The sequence below is a fragment of the Dermochelys coriacea genome, chromosome 23 (assembly GCF_009764565.3).
Source record: "Dermochelys coriacea isolate rDerCor1 chromosome 23, rDerCor1.pri.v4, whole genome shotgun sequence".
Lineage (NCBI taxonomy): Eukaryota > Metazoa > Chordata > Testudines > Dermochelyidae > Dermochelys > Dermochelys coriacea.
This window is the reverse complement of record NC_050090.1, coordinates 13,074,962-13,095,569: the sequence shown is the minus strand read 5'-3', so window position 1 is coordinate 13,095,569 and position 20,608 is coordinate 13,074,962. Positions and strand designations below refer to the sequence as shown.

Below are 20,608 nucleotides of genomic sequence, written 5' to 3'. Positions count from 1 at the left end.
GGAGATTGGCAGCTTGGCGTGTTGTTGGCCGCTGCCCTTGTGTGTCCACCTCCACATCGGCTTCGCCTCCTCCCACAGCTGTTATCACCCCCTGGCCCAGCTACCCCCAGCTCCCCTCGATCGACCCCTAAACAAACCCCTCCATCTACCCCCAGCCACCTCCCTTGATCGACCCCTAAACAAACCCCTCCATCTATCCCCAGCCACCTCCTCGATCGACCCCTAAACAAACCCCTCCATCTATCCCCAGCCACCCCCTCAATTGACCCCTAAATAAACCCCTCCATCTATCCCCAGCCACCCTCTCAATTGACCCCTAAATAAACCTCTCCATCTGTCCCCAGCTACCCCTTCTATCTACCCACCCCCAAACAAACCCCTCTATCCATCTACACCATCCACCATACCTAGCTACCCCAGCCATCCCTTCTATCTCCCCACCCCTATCCAAACCCCTTTATCCACCCCAACACCCCCTCTATCTCTATCTATCCATCTATCTACCCCAACACCCCCACTATCTATCTATCCCCAGCCACACCCATCTATCTACCCACCCCATCCACCGCTCTATCTATCTATCTATCTACCCCCAGCCATCCCTCTATCTACCCATCCCCAAACAAACGCTTCGATCACCCCACTCCCCACTGAGAGCCCAGGAATCCCGGCTCCCAGCCCCACTGCTGAAGCGGGAGGCCTGTGTATGAAGAACTGTAACATCCAGTGGGCTGAGAAAATTGCATGAGCTAAACCCTGCCTAGCGCAGGGGTGGGCAAAGGTTTTGGCCTGAGGGCCACACTGGGGTTGCAAAACTGTATGGAGGGCCGGGTAGGGAAGGCTGTGCCTCCCCAAACAGTCTGGCCCCCGCCCCCTATCTGCCCCATCCCACTTCCCGACCCCTGACTGCCCCCCTCAGAACCTCCCACCCATCCAACCCCTCTGCTCCTTGCCCCTGATGGCCCCTCACCCTATCCACATCCCCGCCCCTGACAGGCCCCCCGGACTCCCACACCTATCCAAACCCCCTGCTCCCTATCCCCTGACTGCCCCTCCCCCTATCCGCCCCCCACCCCCTGACAGGCCCCCTGGGACTCCCACGTCTATCCAACCCCCACTGTTCCCTGTCCCCTGACTGAACCTCCCCCTATCCACACCCCCGCCCCCGACAGGCCCCCCGGGACTCCCACGTCTATCCAATCCCCACTGTTCCCTGTCCCCTGACTGCCCCTCCCCCTATCCACCCCCCCCGCCCCCGACAGGCCCCGCGGGACTCCCACGTCTATCCAACCCCCACTGTTCCCTGTCCCCTGACTGCCCCTCCCCCTATCCACCCCCCACCCCCTGACAGGCCCCCCAGGACTCCCACGTCTATCCAACCCCCACTGTTCTCTGTCCCCTGACTGCCCCTCCCCCTATCCACCCCCCACCCCCTGACAGGCCCCCCGGGACTCCCACGTCTATCCAACCCCCACTGTTCCCTGTCCCCTGACTGCCCCTCCCCCATCCACACCCCTCGCCCCCTGACAGGCCCCCCGGGACTCCCACGTCTATCCAACCGGCCCCTGCTCCCTGTCCAGACTGGGTCAGGCCTGAGGCCCATCTACCCTGATATCCCGGCATCAACAGTGGCCAGCACTGGATGGGTCAGAGGACTCTAGGAGCCCTGCGGAGGCAGATCTGAGAGAAGTGGCCACACCCAGCTAGATTGTGTGAATGCCCCCAGAGCCACTCGCGAATCACACCGAGAAAGGCACCAGCCAAATCCCCCCAGCTCCCAGCCTCGCACCCCAGGGCTGTACCGTCCTGCCCGGGTCAGAAGCCTGGTGGAGAGGACAATGCACCAGCCTTTGTAACCGGAGCTGAGATTTCCTCCAAGCACGTCACCCAAACCACTTTTTTGTAACTTTAGATAGATAAAGAGATGCTGGGTGTGTATGAAGATAGAGAGATAGAGGGGTAGATGGGGATGGATAGATAGATAGATAGATAGATAGATAGATGGAGTGGATGGGGGCAGATAGATAGGGTGGATAGATAAGGTGAATGGGTGGATAGAGGGGTTTGTATAGGGGTGAGTAGAGAGATGGGTCCTGGCTCCCAGCCCCCGCCCCATGCTCTAATCACTATACCCCACTCCCCTCCCAGAGCTGTTTCATGTGCCCCTCAGTGGTTAATTACAATGGGCCTTGGATACTTATAGCCTGCTCTGTGCCTTGTGCCATATGCTCAATCGGCTTTGGTGGGTCAGATCTGTCAGCAAAGTGGCATTAGTGTCACAGCCGATCTGTCAGGGACAGGGAGGTGAAGGGTCCCGGCACCGTAACATGGTGTGTGGGGAGGAGGGGGGAGCAGAAAGGGGGCAGCATCACGAGTCAATGGGTTTGGGGGGACCCACAGCTCGCTGATCCCCCCCTTCCCGCAGGCCTCTGGGTCAAAGGGTCCTGAGGAGCCAGGGAGAGAATCCAGGCATCCTGGCTCCCAGCCCCCACACCCCCACTCTTACCACTAGATCCCAGCCCCCCTCCCAGAGCCAGGGAAAGAACCCAGGCATCCCCTCCCTGATCTAACCACTTTTCTCAGATCTGCCTCTGCAGGGTTCCTAGAGTCCTCTGACCCATCCAGTGCTGGCCACTGTTGATGCCGGGATACCAGGGTAGATGGGCCTCAGGCCTGACCCAGTCTGGCTGTTTCTGTCTTCCTGTAACCCAGGCCAGAGTTTTTCACACAGTGAGACCTGGTTCCAGCCCATATCTGATGGCTGAGCTAGAGCGACTCGCTTAGAACGACATCTAGTCCTGCTGTAAAGACGCCAGGGGATGGAAAATCCACCGGTCTCATGATGGAGGCCGCGGTGCATCATGGGAGATGGAGTCCAGCTGCGAGAACGGGGCCTATGGCAGGAATGGGGATGTTAGGGACACAGAACTACAACTCCTATGAGGCACAGCGACAGCCCACATTCCCACACCAGCCACACCCCTCCCTAGTGTGGTGACACATGCGTGGGGTGTGTGGGTTTGGGATAGGTGTGTGTGGTGGTATGGGGCTGGCAGCATGCGTGCAGCTGGGTTGTGTATGCTACCACAGTGTGTACTTGTGAGGCAGTGCTGTGTGTGTCCCTGCTGTCCCCTGCTGGAGGGGATATGCCCTACTCTGTGTGTGTGTGTGTGTGTGTGTGTTTATGTGGTGTCTGGGAATTCTGTGTGGAGGGATAAATTGTATGCATGTATAGACATTGTGGAGGGGAGTTGGGTGTATGGCTGGTGGGCAGTTGTGTTTATAGGGAATTTGTGTGTATGCGCATGCACTGTGTGCTTGTAATGTGTGTGTCCTTGCCACCCCCTGCTGGAGGGGCTGGTCCCTGCTGTATGTGTGTGTGTCCGTAGTGGTGGGGGAGGAGGGGGAGCCGGGAGTGCGCGACCCAGTCCCCATGTGGTGCTGACCGCCCGGCAGAGGAACTGGCTAATTGGCTCCTTATCATTTCATCTGCCGAGTCAAGACGCCACTTGCCAAGGGGCGGGGGTAGGGGGGCCAGGGGACTTGGCCAGGGCTATATTATAGAGGAAACAAAATTACAGCACTCCAGCCAGGCAGATAAGGGAGAGACGGAGCCTGGGACGGGGACACAGAGCAAGAGAAGAAAGAAGGAAAGAAAAAAAGAAAGAAAGCGCATAGGGCTGGAGCTGGGGGCAGAGAGCAGGGCAGGGAGGACGGAGGGAAAGTGAAAGAGGAAAAAGAAAAAGTGAAGAGCCCAAGCGCTCAAAAGGCCGAGGCCCCGGGCAGCTGAGAGGTAAGGTGGGATGGGACGCGCAACTCCTCTGCCCCATGGGGGCAGGGGGCAGAGCCTGGCGGCGTTCGGGGTGGGCAGTGGGGGGTCTAAATGCTGGAGGGTTAAAGGAGAAACAGGGTGCGGTGGGAGAGGCGCCCACTTGGGGACCCCCGCCTGGCACCTGGCCGGAGCCCCACAGTTGGGACGTCATGGTGCACCTGCCTCACATCTGCCGGGCCCAGCACATCTGGAATGGCACCCCATCCCCCCACCCTGCCCCCAGCTGGGATCCCCTGCACATCTGGCATGCACCACACAGCTGGTCTGCTGCCCCAGCCCCACCCTGACCCCCAGCTGGGACCCCCTGCACATCTGGAGTGCACTGCACAGCTGGCCTGCGGCCCCGACCCACCCTGGCCCCACAGCTGAAATGCAGCCCACCCACTTGCATGGCTCCCATCCAGACCGCCTGGCACATCTGCAGGGCTCCTCCCCACCATGTACGGCCTCTCCGTAACCAACCCGCACTCCGGCTCACATCCCTGCCCCCTAAGATGGGTGCCCCCACTGCCCCGCCCGACCCAACGCTTCCCCTCGCGGCTTCTAGAGCTGGCTTTGCGGGACCCACTGGGCCCGGTTCCCCTGCCGTTGCCCCTGGGAGCCTCACCACCCCAAGGTGGCTGGTGCCTGGCTCAGAAACCTGGCTGCCCCATCCGCTCTGCCATGCAATGGGGCTGCGCTCGCTTTGCCAGGGGCCTTCTGACCCACACGTGCCTTCCTCCCACTCCCAGGACCCATAAGGGGCAGACTGGGGGGGTGGCTGGGGCTCCCTGTGCTGTGGCTAATCCCTGCCCCCCAGGGCCCATAGGGCGCAGATCAGGGGTGTGGTCAGGGCGTCCTATGCCAGGGGAGTGTTTATTGTAGGGTCTTAAGGCAGGATTCTGGAATTAAAGGTACAGGCTCCCTTTTGTGCTATGCCACAGGGCCACATTACGCTCCACTCAGGGGGATGTTTTTGTAGGGTCTTCCGAGCCAATGCGTTGTTTAAAGGCACAAGCCCCCTTTTGGTGCTGGGGGAGCAACGTTATTGTAAGGTCTTTGGACAGGGCATCTGGGTTTGTAACTCAGTTCCCATAACCCCAACCCCCGTCTCCCCGCCCTTCTCTCGCCCCAGATAGGAGCTCGCCCCCCCCAGCACCCCCATCTGCCATGTCTGCCCCAACAGTGCCATGCGACCGCGTGACAGTGAACATGGCCACCGAAGAGGTCCAGATCCAGCTGTGCCCGGACCCACGGCTGGTGAGCACGGCCACGGGAGGCGTGGAAGGTGCCTGCCACCGCTGCCTCCTGCCCTTTAGCGTGGTGGCGATGCTGATCGGGGTGGCAGTGACGACCCTGGCCTATGCCCGGGACGCCCACGGCTCGGTGCTGTGGGTGCTGGGGCTGACCCTGCTGGGCGCCGGGGTGCTGGGCCTGGCCGGGAGTTACCTGGCCTACTGCTGCCGGGGCCGCAAGATCAGGGGCTGGAGACGTGGCAGCTTCAACCTGCTGGTGGGGGACCCGCTGCAGAAGAAGGTGGTGGTGTGAGAGTTCGATCCGAGCCAGCGTGGGGATCCAGTCCGAGTTCTGCCTCCATCCTGAGTCCGATTCGAGCCGGCGTGGGGATCCAGGCTGGGTTCTGCAGCCACCCAAAGTCCCCTGGCTGAGCCATCCCACCTCCTGCTGCATGAGACCTGCTCTGTGTTGTGTGTCATTGCCCCTGTACCACAAGTCACGGGGGATTCACCTTTAAACCCAACACTCTCTCACCTGACTCCTCTGCATACAGACATCACAGCCTCCAGCCCTGCCTCAGACTCTGGTTGCAGACCTCTTGCTGCATGAACTACGCACCAATGGGCCCATCTAGCAGGGCATCTCGCCTCCAGCAGCAATCAGCATCTGCAGCTGTGGAGCAAAGGGAGGAGACACCTGCCACAATGGGCATTAGTGGAATAATTCACCTGGATACCAAGCTTCTGCCCTTGCTGAGAATCCTGTGGCCAGGAGTTCCACAGGCCGTGCAAAAAAAATATCGCCCTGATCCGGTCTCCTCCCTGCAGCCGGTGAGCGTGCTGGTGTTGTGATTTAAAGAGCCAGCACAGAGCTCAGAAAGCGGACGGGGGTGGGGTCCAGGTGGGGTGGGAGGGTGTCTCTGTCCCCGCTCAGGGGCTGGGCTAGTTATAACGGTTTCTGAGGAGGGTAGCACTTTGGAGCTGGGTAGATCAGCTGCTGCGGCCCTGTCTGGGGCGGGTGTGGGGGCTGGTTGTACGGGGAGCCCCCTTACTGAGTCGCACTCCGAGCGCAGCGCCCCCTAGGGCCGCTCTGGGGCGTCAGGGCCCTGTGTCGTGCCAGGCCAGGCGGGAGCCGCCCGCCCAATTGCTGCCATCTCAGTGTCCCGAGTGTAAACAGCCAGAGCTTATCAGCCCCGGGCTGGGCTCCGGCCGGGTCGGCGCATTGTTCGCAGCCTTGGGCCCAGGACGTGCCCGGCGCCCCCCGGCTTATCTGCATCCCGCATGGGGGCTGGGGCGGGGGGAGGGAGCTGAGGTTAGAGGAAGCATGTGGGGGAAGGGGGGGGGTGGCAGTGCCCTGGAGAATGGATTTCTCCCCACTGCAAACATAACCCCCCCGCCCTGCCCTGCCCCACAGCCCCCCTCTATTCCCAAAGATCTCCTGCCCTCCACAGTACCCCCTGCCCTCCCCTCCCCCACGGCCCCCCTGCCCTTCCTGTACAGCTGTCCCTGCTCTCCCATATGGTCCCCCTGTCCCCTTCCCTCCCACCACAGCCTTCATCCCACCCCCCCATCAATCTATCTGTCCCCTCACCTGCTAGCCCAGCCAGAGGGATCTGCCCAGCAGTGGGTAATCGGGGTGCAGTGATGGAGGGAGATGGGGCACCCCCCTCGCACTTTCTCTTGTCCCCATACATTCACCCCCCCTCCCCGCTCCTAGGCTGAGATTCCCCCCAGCTGCCCCCTCCCCCATCAGTGCTGGCTGGGCACCAGGTACCTACTGCCTGGCACAGCTGGGGGCTGGCCGACACCCCGGTGACCCCTCCTGACCCCTCTGATGCCCCCACCCCGGCCCCACAGGCCTTGAGCTCCAGGCAGGGGGTGAGGGATGCTGTGTCAGGAACCCTCCGCGCTGCCAGCTGCAGCCCTGAGACCTTTGCTGGGTCTCAGTTAAATTCCCAGGTGCCTCCATCACACAATACCCCGGCCCAGAATTTGAGACAACGCCCCCCCCCCGCCCCAGTCCACTAGAGGAGGGTCTCTGAGGAGATGGGGGGGACATTGTGGGGGTGGAGCAGTTCTGGGGCCTCCTGCTGGAGATGCACCCAGGAGTCAGGCATCAGAGCCCGCCCCCCCCCCAGCAAGATGAGTGTGAATTACAGGATGGGCCCCACCCAGCCCACCTTCATGGGGCAGAGCTATGGGCAGGGGGCAGCAGCCCAGCCAGCAGGGGGAGGGGGGGAGGTGACACACAAAAATGCAAATTCCCAGGAAGGCAAAGCCCCTCTGCTCCCCTGCCCCGATCCAGCAGAACCCAGGAGTCCGGGAGCCTCTGGCTCCGGCAGAGCAGGGGTTAACACCTTGGCTGTCTCTCTCCCAGGACTGGGGGGAAAGGGGGGGGGTCCATGGGCCTTCCAGCCTGTGGCTCCAGCCCTGTTTACAAAGGACCTTTCCTGTTCCCAGGGTCCCTGCCCTCCCACCCTGGCACTCACTCACCCACCCCGCCCCTGCAGAGCTGGGGGGGGAGCCGGGGCTGGGCTAGCAGTGGGCTGTGGGTCGGGAGTGAGGGGGCACCAGCAGATCTTGCGGGGGGGAACCCAGGGCCCCTCACTCCTGATCTGCAGCCCCCTGCTAGCCCGGCCCTGGGCTCCCCCCAGCCTTGCCGGTGCACCTCACTCCCGACCTGCAGCCCCCTGCTAGCCCGGCCCTGGGCTCCCCCCAGCCCTGCCGGTGCCCCTCACTCCCGACCCACAGCCCCCTGCTAGCCCGGCCCTGGGCTCCCCCCAGCTCTGCCGATGCCCCTCACCCCCGACCCGCAGCCCCCTGCTAGCCCGGCCCTGGGCTCCCCCCTGCTCTGCCGGTGCCCCTCACTCCCGGCCCGCAGCCCCCAGCCCCCCGCTAGCCCGGGCCTGGGCTCCCCCCAGCTCCGCCGGTGCCCCTCACTCCCGGCTCACAGCCCCCTGCTAGCCCGGCCCTGGGCTCCCCCCAGCCCTGCCGGTGCCCCTCACTCCCGACCCGCAGCCCCCTGCTAGCCCGGCCCTGGGCTCCCCCCAGCCCTGCCGATGCCCCTCACCCCCGGCCCGCAGCCCACAGCCCTCTGCTAGCCCGGCCCTGGGCTCCCTCCAGCTCTGCCGGTGCCCCTCACTCCCGGCCCACAGCCCCGCTAGCCCAGCCCTGATGCTACCTGCTGGCTGGTAGCAACTGGGGACTCCCCCAGGACGCATTTGAGCAGCTGCAGTTCGGGGGCCCTCTGCTGGGCATGCAGGGCAGGGGTGTGTCTTGCCCCTGGGAGAGCCAGGGCCTGGGGCGGGTCAGGAGGTTTGGGGACATTAGTCTCAGGGGGCTGAAAGACCTGCAGCCACCGCCTCAGCCCTACACCAACGCTGAGCGGAAGTAAATCACAGGGGTGGGGTGACCAGATGTCCCGATTTTATAGAGACAGTCCTGATTTGGGGGTCTTTTTCTTATATAGGCTCCTATTACCCCCCACGCCATCCTGATTTTTCACACTCCCTGTCTGGTCACCCTACGCAGGGGGTGCAGGTCAGCAGTGAGGGGCACTGGCAGAGCTGGAGGGGGGTCAGGGCTGAGCTAGCAGGGGGCTGCAGGTCAGGGTTGAGGGGTACTGCCAGAGGTGTGTGGGGGGGGAGAGACCCATGGCAGGATAGCAGGGTGAGGAGCAAAGGGAATCAGCACCACTGTGCCTGGAGCTTCCGCTCTGGTTTAAGGGTCTGCAGCCAGCAGCAGGGTGAGGTGACCTATCACCACCACTGGGAGCAGCCTGTTTTGTCTCCAGCTGGTTTCGAGGCCAGCCTTACACTTCTGGATTCAAAGCGGTTAAGTCCTGTGCCATTGCCCCGTCCACACCAGGGCAGGAGATACATGCAGCCAACAGCTCTGCATGGCCCTCGTACCCGGCTGCGGGAGGGGAATTGCTGGAGCAGTGAACCTGAGCCACATCATCTGCCAAGGCACAGACAGGCCCGTTCCTCCCACTGACCGTTTACACTGCATTTGGGCCAGAGGCGGCCGCTCTGACTTAGAACTAAAGTAGAGGGGTTTATCTGACTTCATTGCCAACGGGAATTAAACTAAACCAAATTCAGGTCACAGGAGTTCAACATAAACATCCACAAAGAGGTTTAATGAACCCACATCTTTAATTTAGATTAGTTTGCCTGAGTGTGCTGTTTAGACACCCCCACCTACCCCACCCTGGCCTCCCCTGTAGACATGCCCAGTGGGAGCTGGCTGGAGGAAGTTGGCGCTGGGTGTTTAGGGGTCGATATCTTGGGCATTTGGAAAAACCGGATCCCAGCCCCCCCGTAACAGCTAAAGCAAGGAGGATTGCACCAAAACACCTACGTCCATCAGTCATTTCTGCATGCAAGCAGCAGCAGGGCCCTCAGCCTCTGAGGTTGAAAGGGGGTCAGCCCACAGCTCTGGGAGGGGAGTGGGATCTAGTGGTTAGAGCAGGAGGCAGGGAGCCAGGAACACTATATGGCATTAGGTGGATTCAAACTTTCTCTGTACATAGAGGGCAGTTCTGCCCCCCTGGTAGCTGGATTCACACCTATGCTGGCATATCCCTGTAACAGGTCTCAACCCAGGCACTGCCCCCCCCTTCCGGGGGAAGGGGGGTGCCAAGGATCAAGGATGCCCCAGGGTTGAGGGAATAAATTAACCCTTCAGTAGAAAAAAAGTCCTTTAATAGATTTTTTTTTTTTTTATAACTTAAATAACTTAAGATTGAAAAAAGGGTAAAATACCAAAGCGTCTTAACAAAAAGCTGGGAAAAGGGACAGTTTTATTAGAACCCTGCCTGAATCTCCCCAACCCCCCCCGCCCCCCACTAGTCCATGGTTCGTGCCAGGCCCCGTGCACCCCTAGAGCCGCCGTAGTGCCCGCTTTTTGTCCGTCTTCTTCTTCGCCAGCTGTTTCTTGTCCCTGTCGCCGGCATGTTTCTTGGCCATGGGGCCCTCGCCCCCGGGGGCCAGGGCAGTGGCCGAGGAGGAGCAGGGGTCAGCAGGATCCTTGCTGGCCCCCCGCAGGCTGGAGGGCTGGGCATGGATCTCCGTCAGCAGGCGGGCCCGGGCGGCGTACTCCTCGTAGTTCTCCAGGAGGAGGCGCCCTGCTTCCTCGTTCAGGGCCGACTCAGGGTTGGGGTGGATCAGCAAGCACTTGATGGTCTGCGGGGGGGGGCCACAGAGAGGGGATGGGGTTAAGCTGAGCGGGGGCTCCCCCCCGCTTCATTCCTGAGGGAAGGCAACAAGCTGAGGTGCCATGGGGCTCCCTCCAGTCTGGTCCAGCTTGTCCCGCTTATTACAAGGCTGGTGCCCCCCGGGCATCCACCACAGCCAGACAAGTATCAAGCCTCCCCCCTGCCTCCGGATCTAGTCTTTCCAGGTGCCTAGAGATCTGGGGCACTCCCAAAAACCAGGCTCCATTGAGGCACCCCAAGAATTGAGGCAGGCAAAAAATCAACATGGCAATTTCTCATTGGTTGCCGCTGACCTTCAGTTTTGGTCCTGGGTAAGGGTCCCAGCTGCCAGCTAGAGACCCAGTTTCTGTGGGGAGTGCTGGGGGGCAGAAGCTGGGGAAGGAATGCACAGTTGACTGGATCCAGCATTGGCCCTGGCTTCCGGGAGGGAAGGCAAATCCAGTGGGCGCAGCTTTAGGCAAGACTGCTTGGTCTTTCCTCTCCAGGGCCCCACTTCCCCCCCCGCAAGGAAAGGGGAAGCCAAAAGCCACAGGAACAGCAGAGACGCATGGCTCCTGAGGGACTCTGCTGCCCCTGTTGATTGTGCAGGGAAGGTGCCGACGGGTGGGTGAGGGCCAGCAGGTTGAAGCTGGCAACCAGCCCAGTCTGGGCAGATCAACCAGCCAGGCCAGGCCCTGCTGCGCTAGGGGCTGTACATGTGCATGCTCCCCACCCCACGGGGAGGATACAGGCCAAAAAGGGGCTGCTCCTTTAGTACTTCCACAGGGCCACACCACTGCCTCCTTGTCCCTCTCAATCCCCTGGGGGCCACCTGCCCCCCCTCTATTCCTGGGATGCCTGGTGAACCATCCCCCACCCCCTGCCTGTGTGCCCCCCATTCCCCTCCTCCCACCACCCCATGGCCCCCCATCACCTATTTCCCACCTCCCACCACACCAGGGCCCCCATCCTCCCAGCAGTGCCCCCCATTTCTCTTTCCACCAGTTCTACAGCCCCTCCCAAGCCAGGGCCTATGTGCCCCCCATCCCCTTCCCATCATACCAGGGCCGCTCAGCGCCCCACAACAGGCAGACTCTGGCCCTTCCTTCAGGAAGCAGGGGCAGCAAACGCCCAGCCCCCCGCAGCGGCCTCCAGACCTGATGTGCAGGGTGCAGCCTCAAGCTGCTGGCAGCCATGGGACCAGCAGTGGGGGGGGGAGAAGCCTGGGGCGAGGGGCCCTGAGCTAGTCTCCCAATAGGCTGGACAACTGGCATTGCTGCAGCACTGTCACCCTGCCCCCATCCCAGCGCCGAGATGCGACTGCCTCTGGGGCGGGAACCGTGGCAGTCGCAGAGTGCGACAACAAAGGGGGACGGAGCCCCCAGGAGGGGATTTTGGGTTGTTTGCCCTCTCCTTCCCACCTCAGCATCCACATACCAGCCCCGGCCCCAGGCTGCACCACCGACTGAGCTCCACATGTCCCGGGGGCCCATCCACACACCAGCACCAACGGGACCCGGGTGGGGGCAGCCTCGGGGATGCTCAAAGACACAGTCCATCCTAGTATGGCCCCTGGGGGGCCAGGAATAGCCCCAATGCAGGGCACCCTGGCCACACCCCCTGCAGTGGGGGGAAATTCTGGGGGCCATTTCCACCCCATCACATGGCTGTCCAAGCCTGTGGAAATATGACCATCAAGCACAGAAAGATCAAGCATCCACAGCCTAAACAACCCTGTTCCCACATGCCCGGCCACCCTCCCACCCAGGAGCAGCCCCCAGGATCCAACCCACAGCTGCTCCAGAAAGCCAGGATTCCCATGGCCTGCCTTGCTTTCCAGCTCCAGGTTGTACAGAGATCCCGGCCACCCCCATCCCCGGATCAAACAGCTCACTGAACTCCCCAGCATGGTCGTTCTCCTGGGTAGGGGCAGGCCTGTCACTGGAGCCCTAGCTGGGGAAACTGAGGCCTGGCCACAGGATGCGACAACAGGCAGCACGAGGAACAGAACCCAGCTCGCTCCGAGCAGATCACTGGATCCACCCTCCCACGAGGCAGAGTTTAACCACAGTGGTTTCTTATGACCAGACTATTTCAGGGACTCATCTGGTCCCCTCAGCCTTTGGATTTATCCTCCTAGCGCCGGCCTGAGAGGTAGGGCAGAGCAGCTATCACTGTTGTATGAGGGGAAACTGAGGCACAGATTAAAGGTGTCTCTCCACTGCAGAGACTACCAGCAGAGCTACACCAGTCCAACCCCAGAGCATGGATGCAGCCAAGCCACCAGATGGGTTATACATGGATAGAAGCATTCTCCCACCATCCTAGCTGAGGATGTAAATATATCAAGGCGCTCAGATAACAGTGGCAGGAACCCGCTGAGCGCGCGTCTTCGGTCGTTCGTTTGTGTAAACAGACGAGCAAAGGTGGACGTGACTCCGGGGGGGCGGGGCAGAGAAGACATCTAATGTGCTAGAAGCCGACTTTTTTGGCAGGAAGTTAGAAAACGGGAAGGGGAGAAAACATGGGCGTCTTCCTGGCCCCTCACTCGGCTCTGCCCATTTCCCCAGGCGGGAAGCAGGAGCAATCGGCCAGGCAGAAAGAAAAGGATGGTGGGGGGGAGACGATGGGGGGAAATGGGACACCCAGAGTGCCCAATGTGAGGGAGGGGGACTGCAGGAGACCCTGAAATGCAGGGGGCTGGAAGGATTGCCCTGGGGGATGCAGTGAGCTCGTGCAGTGTTTGAAACAGAGGGTCCCTTTGAAGTTTTAAAGCCTCCAGTCGTCCGAGCTTGGAAAACACCCAGCCAGGCAGTGGGACATTTAACCCGACTGGCACTGCTGTCAATACTGGCCGATCCAGTTTGGGGACAGACAGTTGGGGTAGCACACACCAGGCACTGGGGGCACTGCGCTGATGGAAACCAGTGTATCAGATCTCTGGGGGGAGAAAGGGGTGGGGGAGGCCTGTGGGGTGATCAAGTTGTGCCCTCCAAAGTTCCCTGCAGCTTCAGACAGTGCCCTGACCCAGGGTTGCTGTGCAGTGTTAAACAGTGCCATGCCCCACCCCAGAAGGGGCTGCTGCTCAGCAACAAGTGAGGGGCACTAGTATAACCAACCCCCATGCCCCACCCCAGAGCAGCTGCATCTCAGCACCATGTGAGGGGTCCCCATATACCCAGCCCTTGCATCCCACCCCAGAGAGGCTGCGTCTCAGTGCTGTGTGACGGGTCCCTGTATACCCGGCCCCTGCATCCCCACTTCCCTCCCACAGGCTGCTTCAACAGCCTTAGCAAATACTGGGCTTGGTGACCCCTGCAGCTCCCCTTTGATGACCTTGTACCCAGAGCCTGGGGTTTTCCCCTCATCTGAAACTCCCAAAAGCACAGCTCCCCCTAGTACCAGCCCTGCCTGCCAGGGGAAAGCACCCCCTGCTGGCCCCTCAGCTTACCAGCAGCACGTGCTTAATGCCCAGCTCTGCCTTCCAGTCTTTCTTGAGGACGTTGACGCAGATCTCGCCGCTGGCCCCCACGTTGGGGTGGAAGATCTTGGTGAGGAAGTAGCCCTTGGGCGGCGCAGCCGGGAAATCCTTGCCCAGGATGAGCTTCATGCGGAAGACACCCCCAGCGTAGGGCGTCCCCTCTGCCAAGGGAGCAGAGCAGGTAAGAAAGGATCCACTCCCATGTGCCAGGTCCCCCACTTCCATGGGGTATGTCCCCACCCCCAACTCGCCCAGAACAGCCCCACAAGGCTAGGGGGGCGCCAGGCTGCAGGGGAAGATGACAGCAAGTCATGGCTGGGGAGGGACCACAATGAATGACCCCCCGTGGCCCAGGAAGGCCCTGTCTGTGCCAGGGGAAAGCAGCTGGGGGCAGGGTGTGTGTGGGGGGGGCGCGCCTCACCCGGCATGGTCACCCAGCAACAGTTTAGGACAGGAAGTTCAGAATCCTGTCTCCTAGTGACACCGCAGAGTAACTACTTCCTGCCCCAGCAGTTCTCAGGTGCTGGGGGCCATGGCCAGCACCTTGGGAAATCTCGGGAACATCCACTTCCAAGCATGAGGAGGTCCTGGTCAGAGGTGCTGCCTTCTGCACTGCATGGGGGTCAGCAGGGACTGCAAGGAGAGAGTGCCCCCCCCACTGAGCCACCACCCCTGGCTCCCTGCAGCCCAGCGCCCCCACTGAGCCCCCTCCCTGCAGCCCCAACATTACACTGAGGTCAAATCAGGGATCACAGCGCCCTCTTCAGGCAGAGATTGACTCCTCCAGCCTCAGGCAAGAGCAGAAGGATTAAACACAGTGGGGGAGGTGGCAGCTAGCAAGGGGGGGGAAGCCCCAGAGGAAAAACCATGCCCCCTTGCAGCCACTAGCCACACGCCCCCATCTCACCGGGTCCTTCGATGGTGACCTGGACATCTGTGATGTCCTCCTCATTGGGGAAGACCTTGATGCCCTCCGGTGGGTCCGACGTCAGGGTGGAGACCTCCTTGTAGACCAGCCGGATGACGTGAGGCGGCAGGTTTTCCACGTTCGAGTTCTGCAGGAGAGGGGGACGTGGGCACATCACAGACTGAGTGATAACCTGCTCGGGGGGGGGAGCCCCACCTTCTGCCCACCCCCCGCCAGCAGGACCCAGCAGTTACGCTCAGGCAGATGTGCCCAACGGACTCCAGACCTGCACAGGCCTGGAAAGCGGAGGGGAGCTCAGGAAAAGCAGGAGCATTAGGGGCCAAGCATGCCAGGAACAGGCACAGTGGGGCATTAGGGTCAGCACTGAGAGAGGAGAGCACCCCCTAAGAAGCCCCCCAAGCTGCCCCCTTCCAGGCCCAAGGCCTCCCCTCCCAGCGTTCTCTCTGCCCAGTCAGGTTGGCTTTGAGCCCCAAGATCTCGCATCCCTACATATTAAGAGCAGTGCAGACTTGAGCCTCTACAATCAGCTCCGGTGCCCACCCCCCCCCCAACTGTCTTAGGGCCCCTCTAGGTCACCCATTAACTCAGCCTCCTGTCCCACTTGGTGCAACAGGGAAGCACCGTTCACACCAAGACCGAGTCACAGGATCAGGGAATAGGAAACGAGTGGTTCTGGCGAAGATGAAACCCAGAGAGATTAAAAGGGGAGGCTGCCCTTCAGCTTCAGCCACCCACTGATTTCTCCTCCCTCAATCCTTGTTTTGGGATCTCCCCCAAAACCAGCAGGCACCATCCAGACACACAGACTGGCTTTATCGAGGCTGGTCCATGAGGCTCAGCTAGGACCCGATTCTCTGGATTCATCCCCAGAGGTGGCAGAGCAAAATCCCCCCGACCCAAGAGAAAGACTCTCTAGGGAGCTGCAGGTCAGCTTTTCACACCCACACTTTATCAAGCAGCGGCATCTTCCTGAGTCTGCAGGCCTCTCCTCCTCCTTAAACCCTGTAGCAGCTAAGTGTTGGGGGAGGCCTTCAAAGATATTGACCAGCTAGAGACAGATCCAAAGATGCCTTCCCACCCCATTCTTGTTAGACATACTAACAAGGATGAGGCCCCCACTGTGCTAGGGACTCAAGACCCTCTATAATATTTGGGGGGGGAGGCCCTGCTACTTGCATTCCTCAAGGCCCAGTTTTCAAAGGCAAAGCCTGGTCTCTGAAGATGCTGGGAGCTTTCAAGGGAGGTGGATTCTGGTTTCAGCCCTTTCAGGGTCTCTGCCGGTGTTTAGGGGATGCTTCACAAGCCGGGACAAGCCTCAGGAGAAGCTACAACCAGCCCCAGAGCCACTGCAATTCCCAGATCCAGGGGAAGGTGCGGATTTAGCCCCGGCAAATGGCTATCCCAGGAGATCAGATGCATCTTGACAGACGAGACAGCAAGGTCTGCTGATCACACACCGCAGGCCACGAGCCTCAACCCTGTCTCAGATCCAGCTGCCCTGGGAAACCTTAAGGGTGCTCAGCCAGCTGTCCAGAGTTATGGGTTCAGGGTAACCCCCCCAAGGTCCTGGTTTTTTGATGCCTATTGAGACCCACTAACTCATGTCATGCCAGAGAGGACAGCCCAGCAAGCATCAGATGGGGATGACTCACGGGCACTCCTGGATTAGCACACGAGGGCCAGAGAGACACTACAGCTCAATGTCCCAGAGCAGCTCAAGGGGACCCCGAGTACCTTCCCTACCCCCAATCTCAAACCAAGTCAGTTTACACACACACACACGCACGCACGCACGCACCACCCTCTTACAACCAGCCTGGGACATGGCATTGGCCTCCAAAGAGAGGAACTAAGAAGCCAGCAGCAAGAGTGTCCTGGGATAGGAGGCAGCAGATTGGGTAGAAGCAGCCTCCTTGATCCAGCCTCTAAAATGTAAATACAAAGGAGCTACAAAGCCAGGAAGCTCTAGCTAAAGGAGGAGAGTGTGGTCAAGGCAGGCCAGGCCTGTAAACAGGACTTCCCGAAGGCAGATTTTACCTCCCCATCCTGGCCCACGATGCTCGAAAGCCATCAGCCCGCCCAGCCTGGATTCCTGGCACCCCACGGGCGCTAGGCCCTACTGCCGATAAAACACAGGGGGATCCTTTAAAGATCTTTGTGCCACGTTACATGGCAGGTGACAAAGGATCCAGAGATGAAGCTACATAAAAAATATGCAATCCAAGCACTCTTCTAAGCCAGCCTGTGACTGTCCGCCCTGGCTGAGCCATTATTACCCGGTGCAGACCGTTCCTCACCGAGGCTCTGCGGTGCTGCACAGACATTTTAGAAAGCATGCTGCATTTGCTCCACAGGGTTATGCCCAGGGAAGAAATTACACAGCAGCCACCTCTACACCGTTTTAGTAACAGCAACTCTCTGTGGGCCAGTTTCACACCAGAGGCCTATTCAGAATTAGGCTGCGGCTTTTCAAAAGCGGCTAGCAATCAGGAGGTGCCCGATTTGAGGCCCCCCCCCCCACCCCAAGGGGCTCTTGGTTTTCCTGTGGGGAGGTAAAAAAGAAAAATCAGGCATCCAAAAAAAAAACAAAGTGCTTTTGAAAAGTCCCAGCCTTTGCTGGCAACAAGATCTGGGCTGGAGAAAATCTGAACGTTAATAAGCAGATGATCTGAAATGCAGGCTAGTAAGAGCATCCCTGGCACCCATATAGGTGCAAGATCCTTCGTACCTGCGCTAGAATCTGACAGCCTGACCCATGGCACATGCCAGCCAGCCACCAAAAACTTTCTACCACGTATTCTTAAACCATGCAAGATCAGCATCAAAATCCACTAGCGCAGCCACAAGGCTAACTAGCCCAGTTTATAGTTGCCTCAAACCAACCAGCTGGGCTAGTAACTTCTTGCCCCTTAGCTTCCCCCCCCCCCCCCCGCTCCCCATCTTAAACACCCATCATGAAAATAATTATAATTTGACACTCAAAAGTCACTAGGGCAAGTCACCAGGATACTGTGAGGCCTGTATAAGAAAACCATCCATGCAGATCCCTGACTGTCCAAAATAAGTGATATATCTGGTAAGTCATCCGACTTGTGAAGAAGAAATTCATACATGCAGATCGCTTTTTGTCCAGTCCTTTCCAGGGATGAACCATCACCAGGCAGACAAGACACACAGATACATACATACCTGCCACGCGTTCAGATCCTCCTTACAAACAGCATGCAATACAGAGCTAAGCAAATTAGAACACCATTTCTTGCTCCCACAGCGGCACCCAACAGGGAAGATATTTTGAAAGGCCACGTGGTTGTCAGGTTACCCAGAGATTTAAAAAACTCTACAGAGCTTAGGAGCCGCTTTTAGTATTATTGATAATAAGAAGCAGCAAAAATTAGACCCACCTCTGATGACTGTCAGACCCGATTAAATCTATATACTTTTTTAAACGGCAGCCTTTACCGATAAAAGCATGCAGCCATCTTTCACCTCCCTCTAATATTGGAGCCAATTGTCGCCTACATTTTTAAAAAGCAGCTGTTTAATAAATGAGGCACACCAAAAAATCAAGTCAACTTTTACCCCAAGTTTAGGGCCTATTAAAGTCTTTCCTTTTAAATAAGCACCGGCTACAGCTTTCAAGAACCAGATGCCCCAATCTCATCCCATTAAATACCTGCTTGTTCTATTCTTCCTAAAGCACCAAATGTACCCAGTGGACCTTAAGAGAATTGTGGCCCCTGTTATTTCTAAACACAGCCATTGCTTTTGGCTAATGACTCCCTAAATGCAGTTGCCCCCCAAGGCTAGGCCCCTAACCTTAAAGGGCTAATGGGATCCACCCCCCAATTTCCATGCCTCGTGCATCCTACCCCGAATTGCAACCAGGTCCTAGTAAAAACCCAACCAAAGCTGCTGTTATCGATAATGGAGCTGCCTGCCCCATAAGCTCTTGCTAGCTGCCCCACCCCATTAAGGGGGCTCAGGCAAGCACCCCCCACAAAATGAGGTCAAACCCCTCTAAAAAATTGCTACCCCGTAACCTGGTGGGTGCCTGGGGAAAGCAGAGATCAAGGGAGCAAGAACCACTCACCATGGCGGTGGGTCTGGCCTGAGGTTAGCAGAGACCAGGTGCCCCCTGCACAGGCAGGGCACCCCCTAAATCTGGGGGTTACCCCCCCAGCCCTAAAAGGGTGGCCCAACCCTATAGAGCTCACCCCTTTGCTTTGCAGGGTGGGGAGAGGCAGGGTCTCCTCCCAGGCCCCCCCCCTCCCCACCTATGCCAATCAGGCTCCCCCCCTTTCCCTCTACCTGGCCCCCCCAATCTGGGCTGTTCCCTTGCAGGGATTCCCCCTCCTGGCTTCTCTCCAATCGCCTCCCACCCTCACTGGAGCTGGGCTAGTGCCTAGCAAGGGACTTTATAGCCTTTGGCCCGGGCCGACCACGCCCTTTCGAATCCCGGCCGCCCAATCAGGCCCGGTGGAACGGAGGGGTTTGAAACCCCCTCCTGCCTTCCCCGGGAGGACGTTGACAACGAATGTCCGCGACGGGCAGGAGCCAATGGGAAAGGGGGAGAGGGGCGGGGCCAGTCGCCTGATTGGCGGGATTTGAATATGAACGCGTGGAGGCGGCGGTTTGAGAGGCAGGAGGGAGGAGGGAAGAGGGAGCGCAGGGTTGTTTACCCCTAACGGTCGGGGAGAGAGGCGGGGCAGCGATTTGAAATGCCGGATTGACGGCCTCCGGAGCCAATGGGGGCTGAGAAGCACGTGCGGACGGGGGAGGTGGGACACGAGCCACTTCCCACAAAGGGGCGCGACCTTTTAAAAAAAAAATTGAGAGGTGGGGGCGGGACTTCCCTTTTTTTGTTGAAAATGGCAGCACAAGTAGCCAATTAGAGATAAAGGAGCGAACACCCACTCCCATACATATCATAGCCTTATAAATATTCATATAATATGCAAATATGACACCAGCCAATCAGCTCATGGAATTGGGGCTGTGGGCAGGGGGAGAATTAGGGTCACCCTAACATAAAGGAATGACTGCATCCCACCTCAGTGAGGCCTGGGGGGCTGACCCCTTCCCTGCCCTCCTGAGGCACCTCAGGGGGGTGTGTGTGTCATGAGCCCTGTAGTGCTCCAGGAAGGGAGGGAGATTCCCCGCCAGGGAAGCAGGGAGGAGGCACCCTTGGCAGGCGGCGTGGGGGCATCTGTGCTCCCTTCTCTGAGACTAATAAGGCCCAAGGCCTGGTATTTGGGGTGCCCCGTAAAATGCCCTCGGGCACCCCCGGCCAGCAGCTCCAGGGCCAAGGGGCCTGGCCACGTCCCCTGCTGGGCAGCTCCATCCCGCCGGGCCGGGCCGGTGCAGAACTGCTGCTGTCCTGCGCCAGGCAGGGGGTCCCCATACACTGAGCCCCCATGCCCTGCGCCAGAGGGGCCGCATCCCAGTGCTGGGTGGGGTCCCCCTGTATAACCAGCCCCCACGTCCCACCCCAGAGGGGCCACATCCCAGGGCTGGGCGAGGGATCCCCGGATACCCAGCCCCCACATCCTGCCCCAGAGGGTGCTGTGTTTTAGTGCCAGGCAAGGGGTCCCCAGATCCCCAGCACCTGTTCCCCATGCCAGAAAGGCCACGTCTTAGCGCTGGGTGTGGTCCCTCTGTATAACCCGCCCCCACGTCCCACCCCAGAGGGGCCACATCCCAGCACTAGGTTAGGGGTCCCCCTGTATAACCAGCCCCCGTGTCCCACCCCAGAGGGGGCACATCCCAGCACCAGGCTAGGGGTCCCCCTGTATAACCAGCCCCCGCATCCCACCCCAGAAGGTGAGGGGCCCCCAAATACCCAGCTCCCTACCCCATTCCATAGGGGCCACGTCCCAGTGGCAGGTGAGGGGGTCCCCATATAACTGGCCCCGCCCCCCTAGAGGGGCCGTGTCTGCACACTGTCATAACAGCT

At 59.7% G+C, this 20,608-nt stretch overlaps 2 protein-coding genes across 2 annotated transcripts; one reads left to right on the top strand and one right to left on the bottom strand.

Annotated features, from left to right (window-relative positions):
* The first annotated feature begins 3,550 nt into the window (after nt 1-3,550).
* On the top strand, nt 3,551-5,830 carry LOC119846947 (transmembrane protein 100-like). Its single transcript, XM_038381205.2, has 2 exons — nt 3,551-3,793; nt 4,947-5,830. The coding sequence occupies exon 2, from the start codon at nt 4,982-4,984 to the stop codon at nt 5,357-5,359; it is 378 nt and encodes a 125-aa protein (XP_038237133.1). The 5' UTR covers nt 3,551-3,793; nt 4,947-4,981; the 3' UTR covers nt 5,360-5,830.
* A 3,905-nt stretch (nt 5,831-9,735) lies between these two features.
* UBE2S (ubiquitin conjugating enzyme E2 S) lies at nt 9,736-19,178 on the bottom strand. The gene is made up of 4 exons (XM_038381192.2): nt 18,746-19,178; nt 14,632-14,779; nt 13,695-13,885; nt 9,736-10,232 (listed from the first exon to the last, which is right to left on the bottom strand). The coding sequence occupies exons 1-4, from the start codon at nt 18,746-18,748 to the stop codon at nt 9,930-9,932; spliced, it is 645 nt and encodes a 214-aa protein (XP_038237120.1). The 5' UTR covers nt 18,749-19,178; the 3' UTR covers nt 9,736-9,929.
* Nucleotides 19,179-20,608: the final 1,430 nt, after the last annotated feature.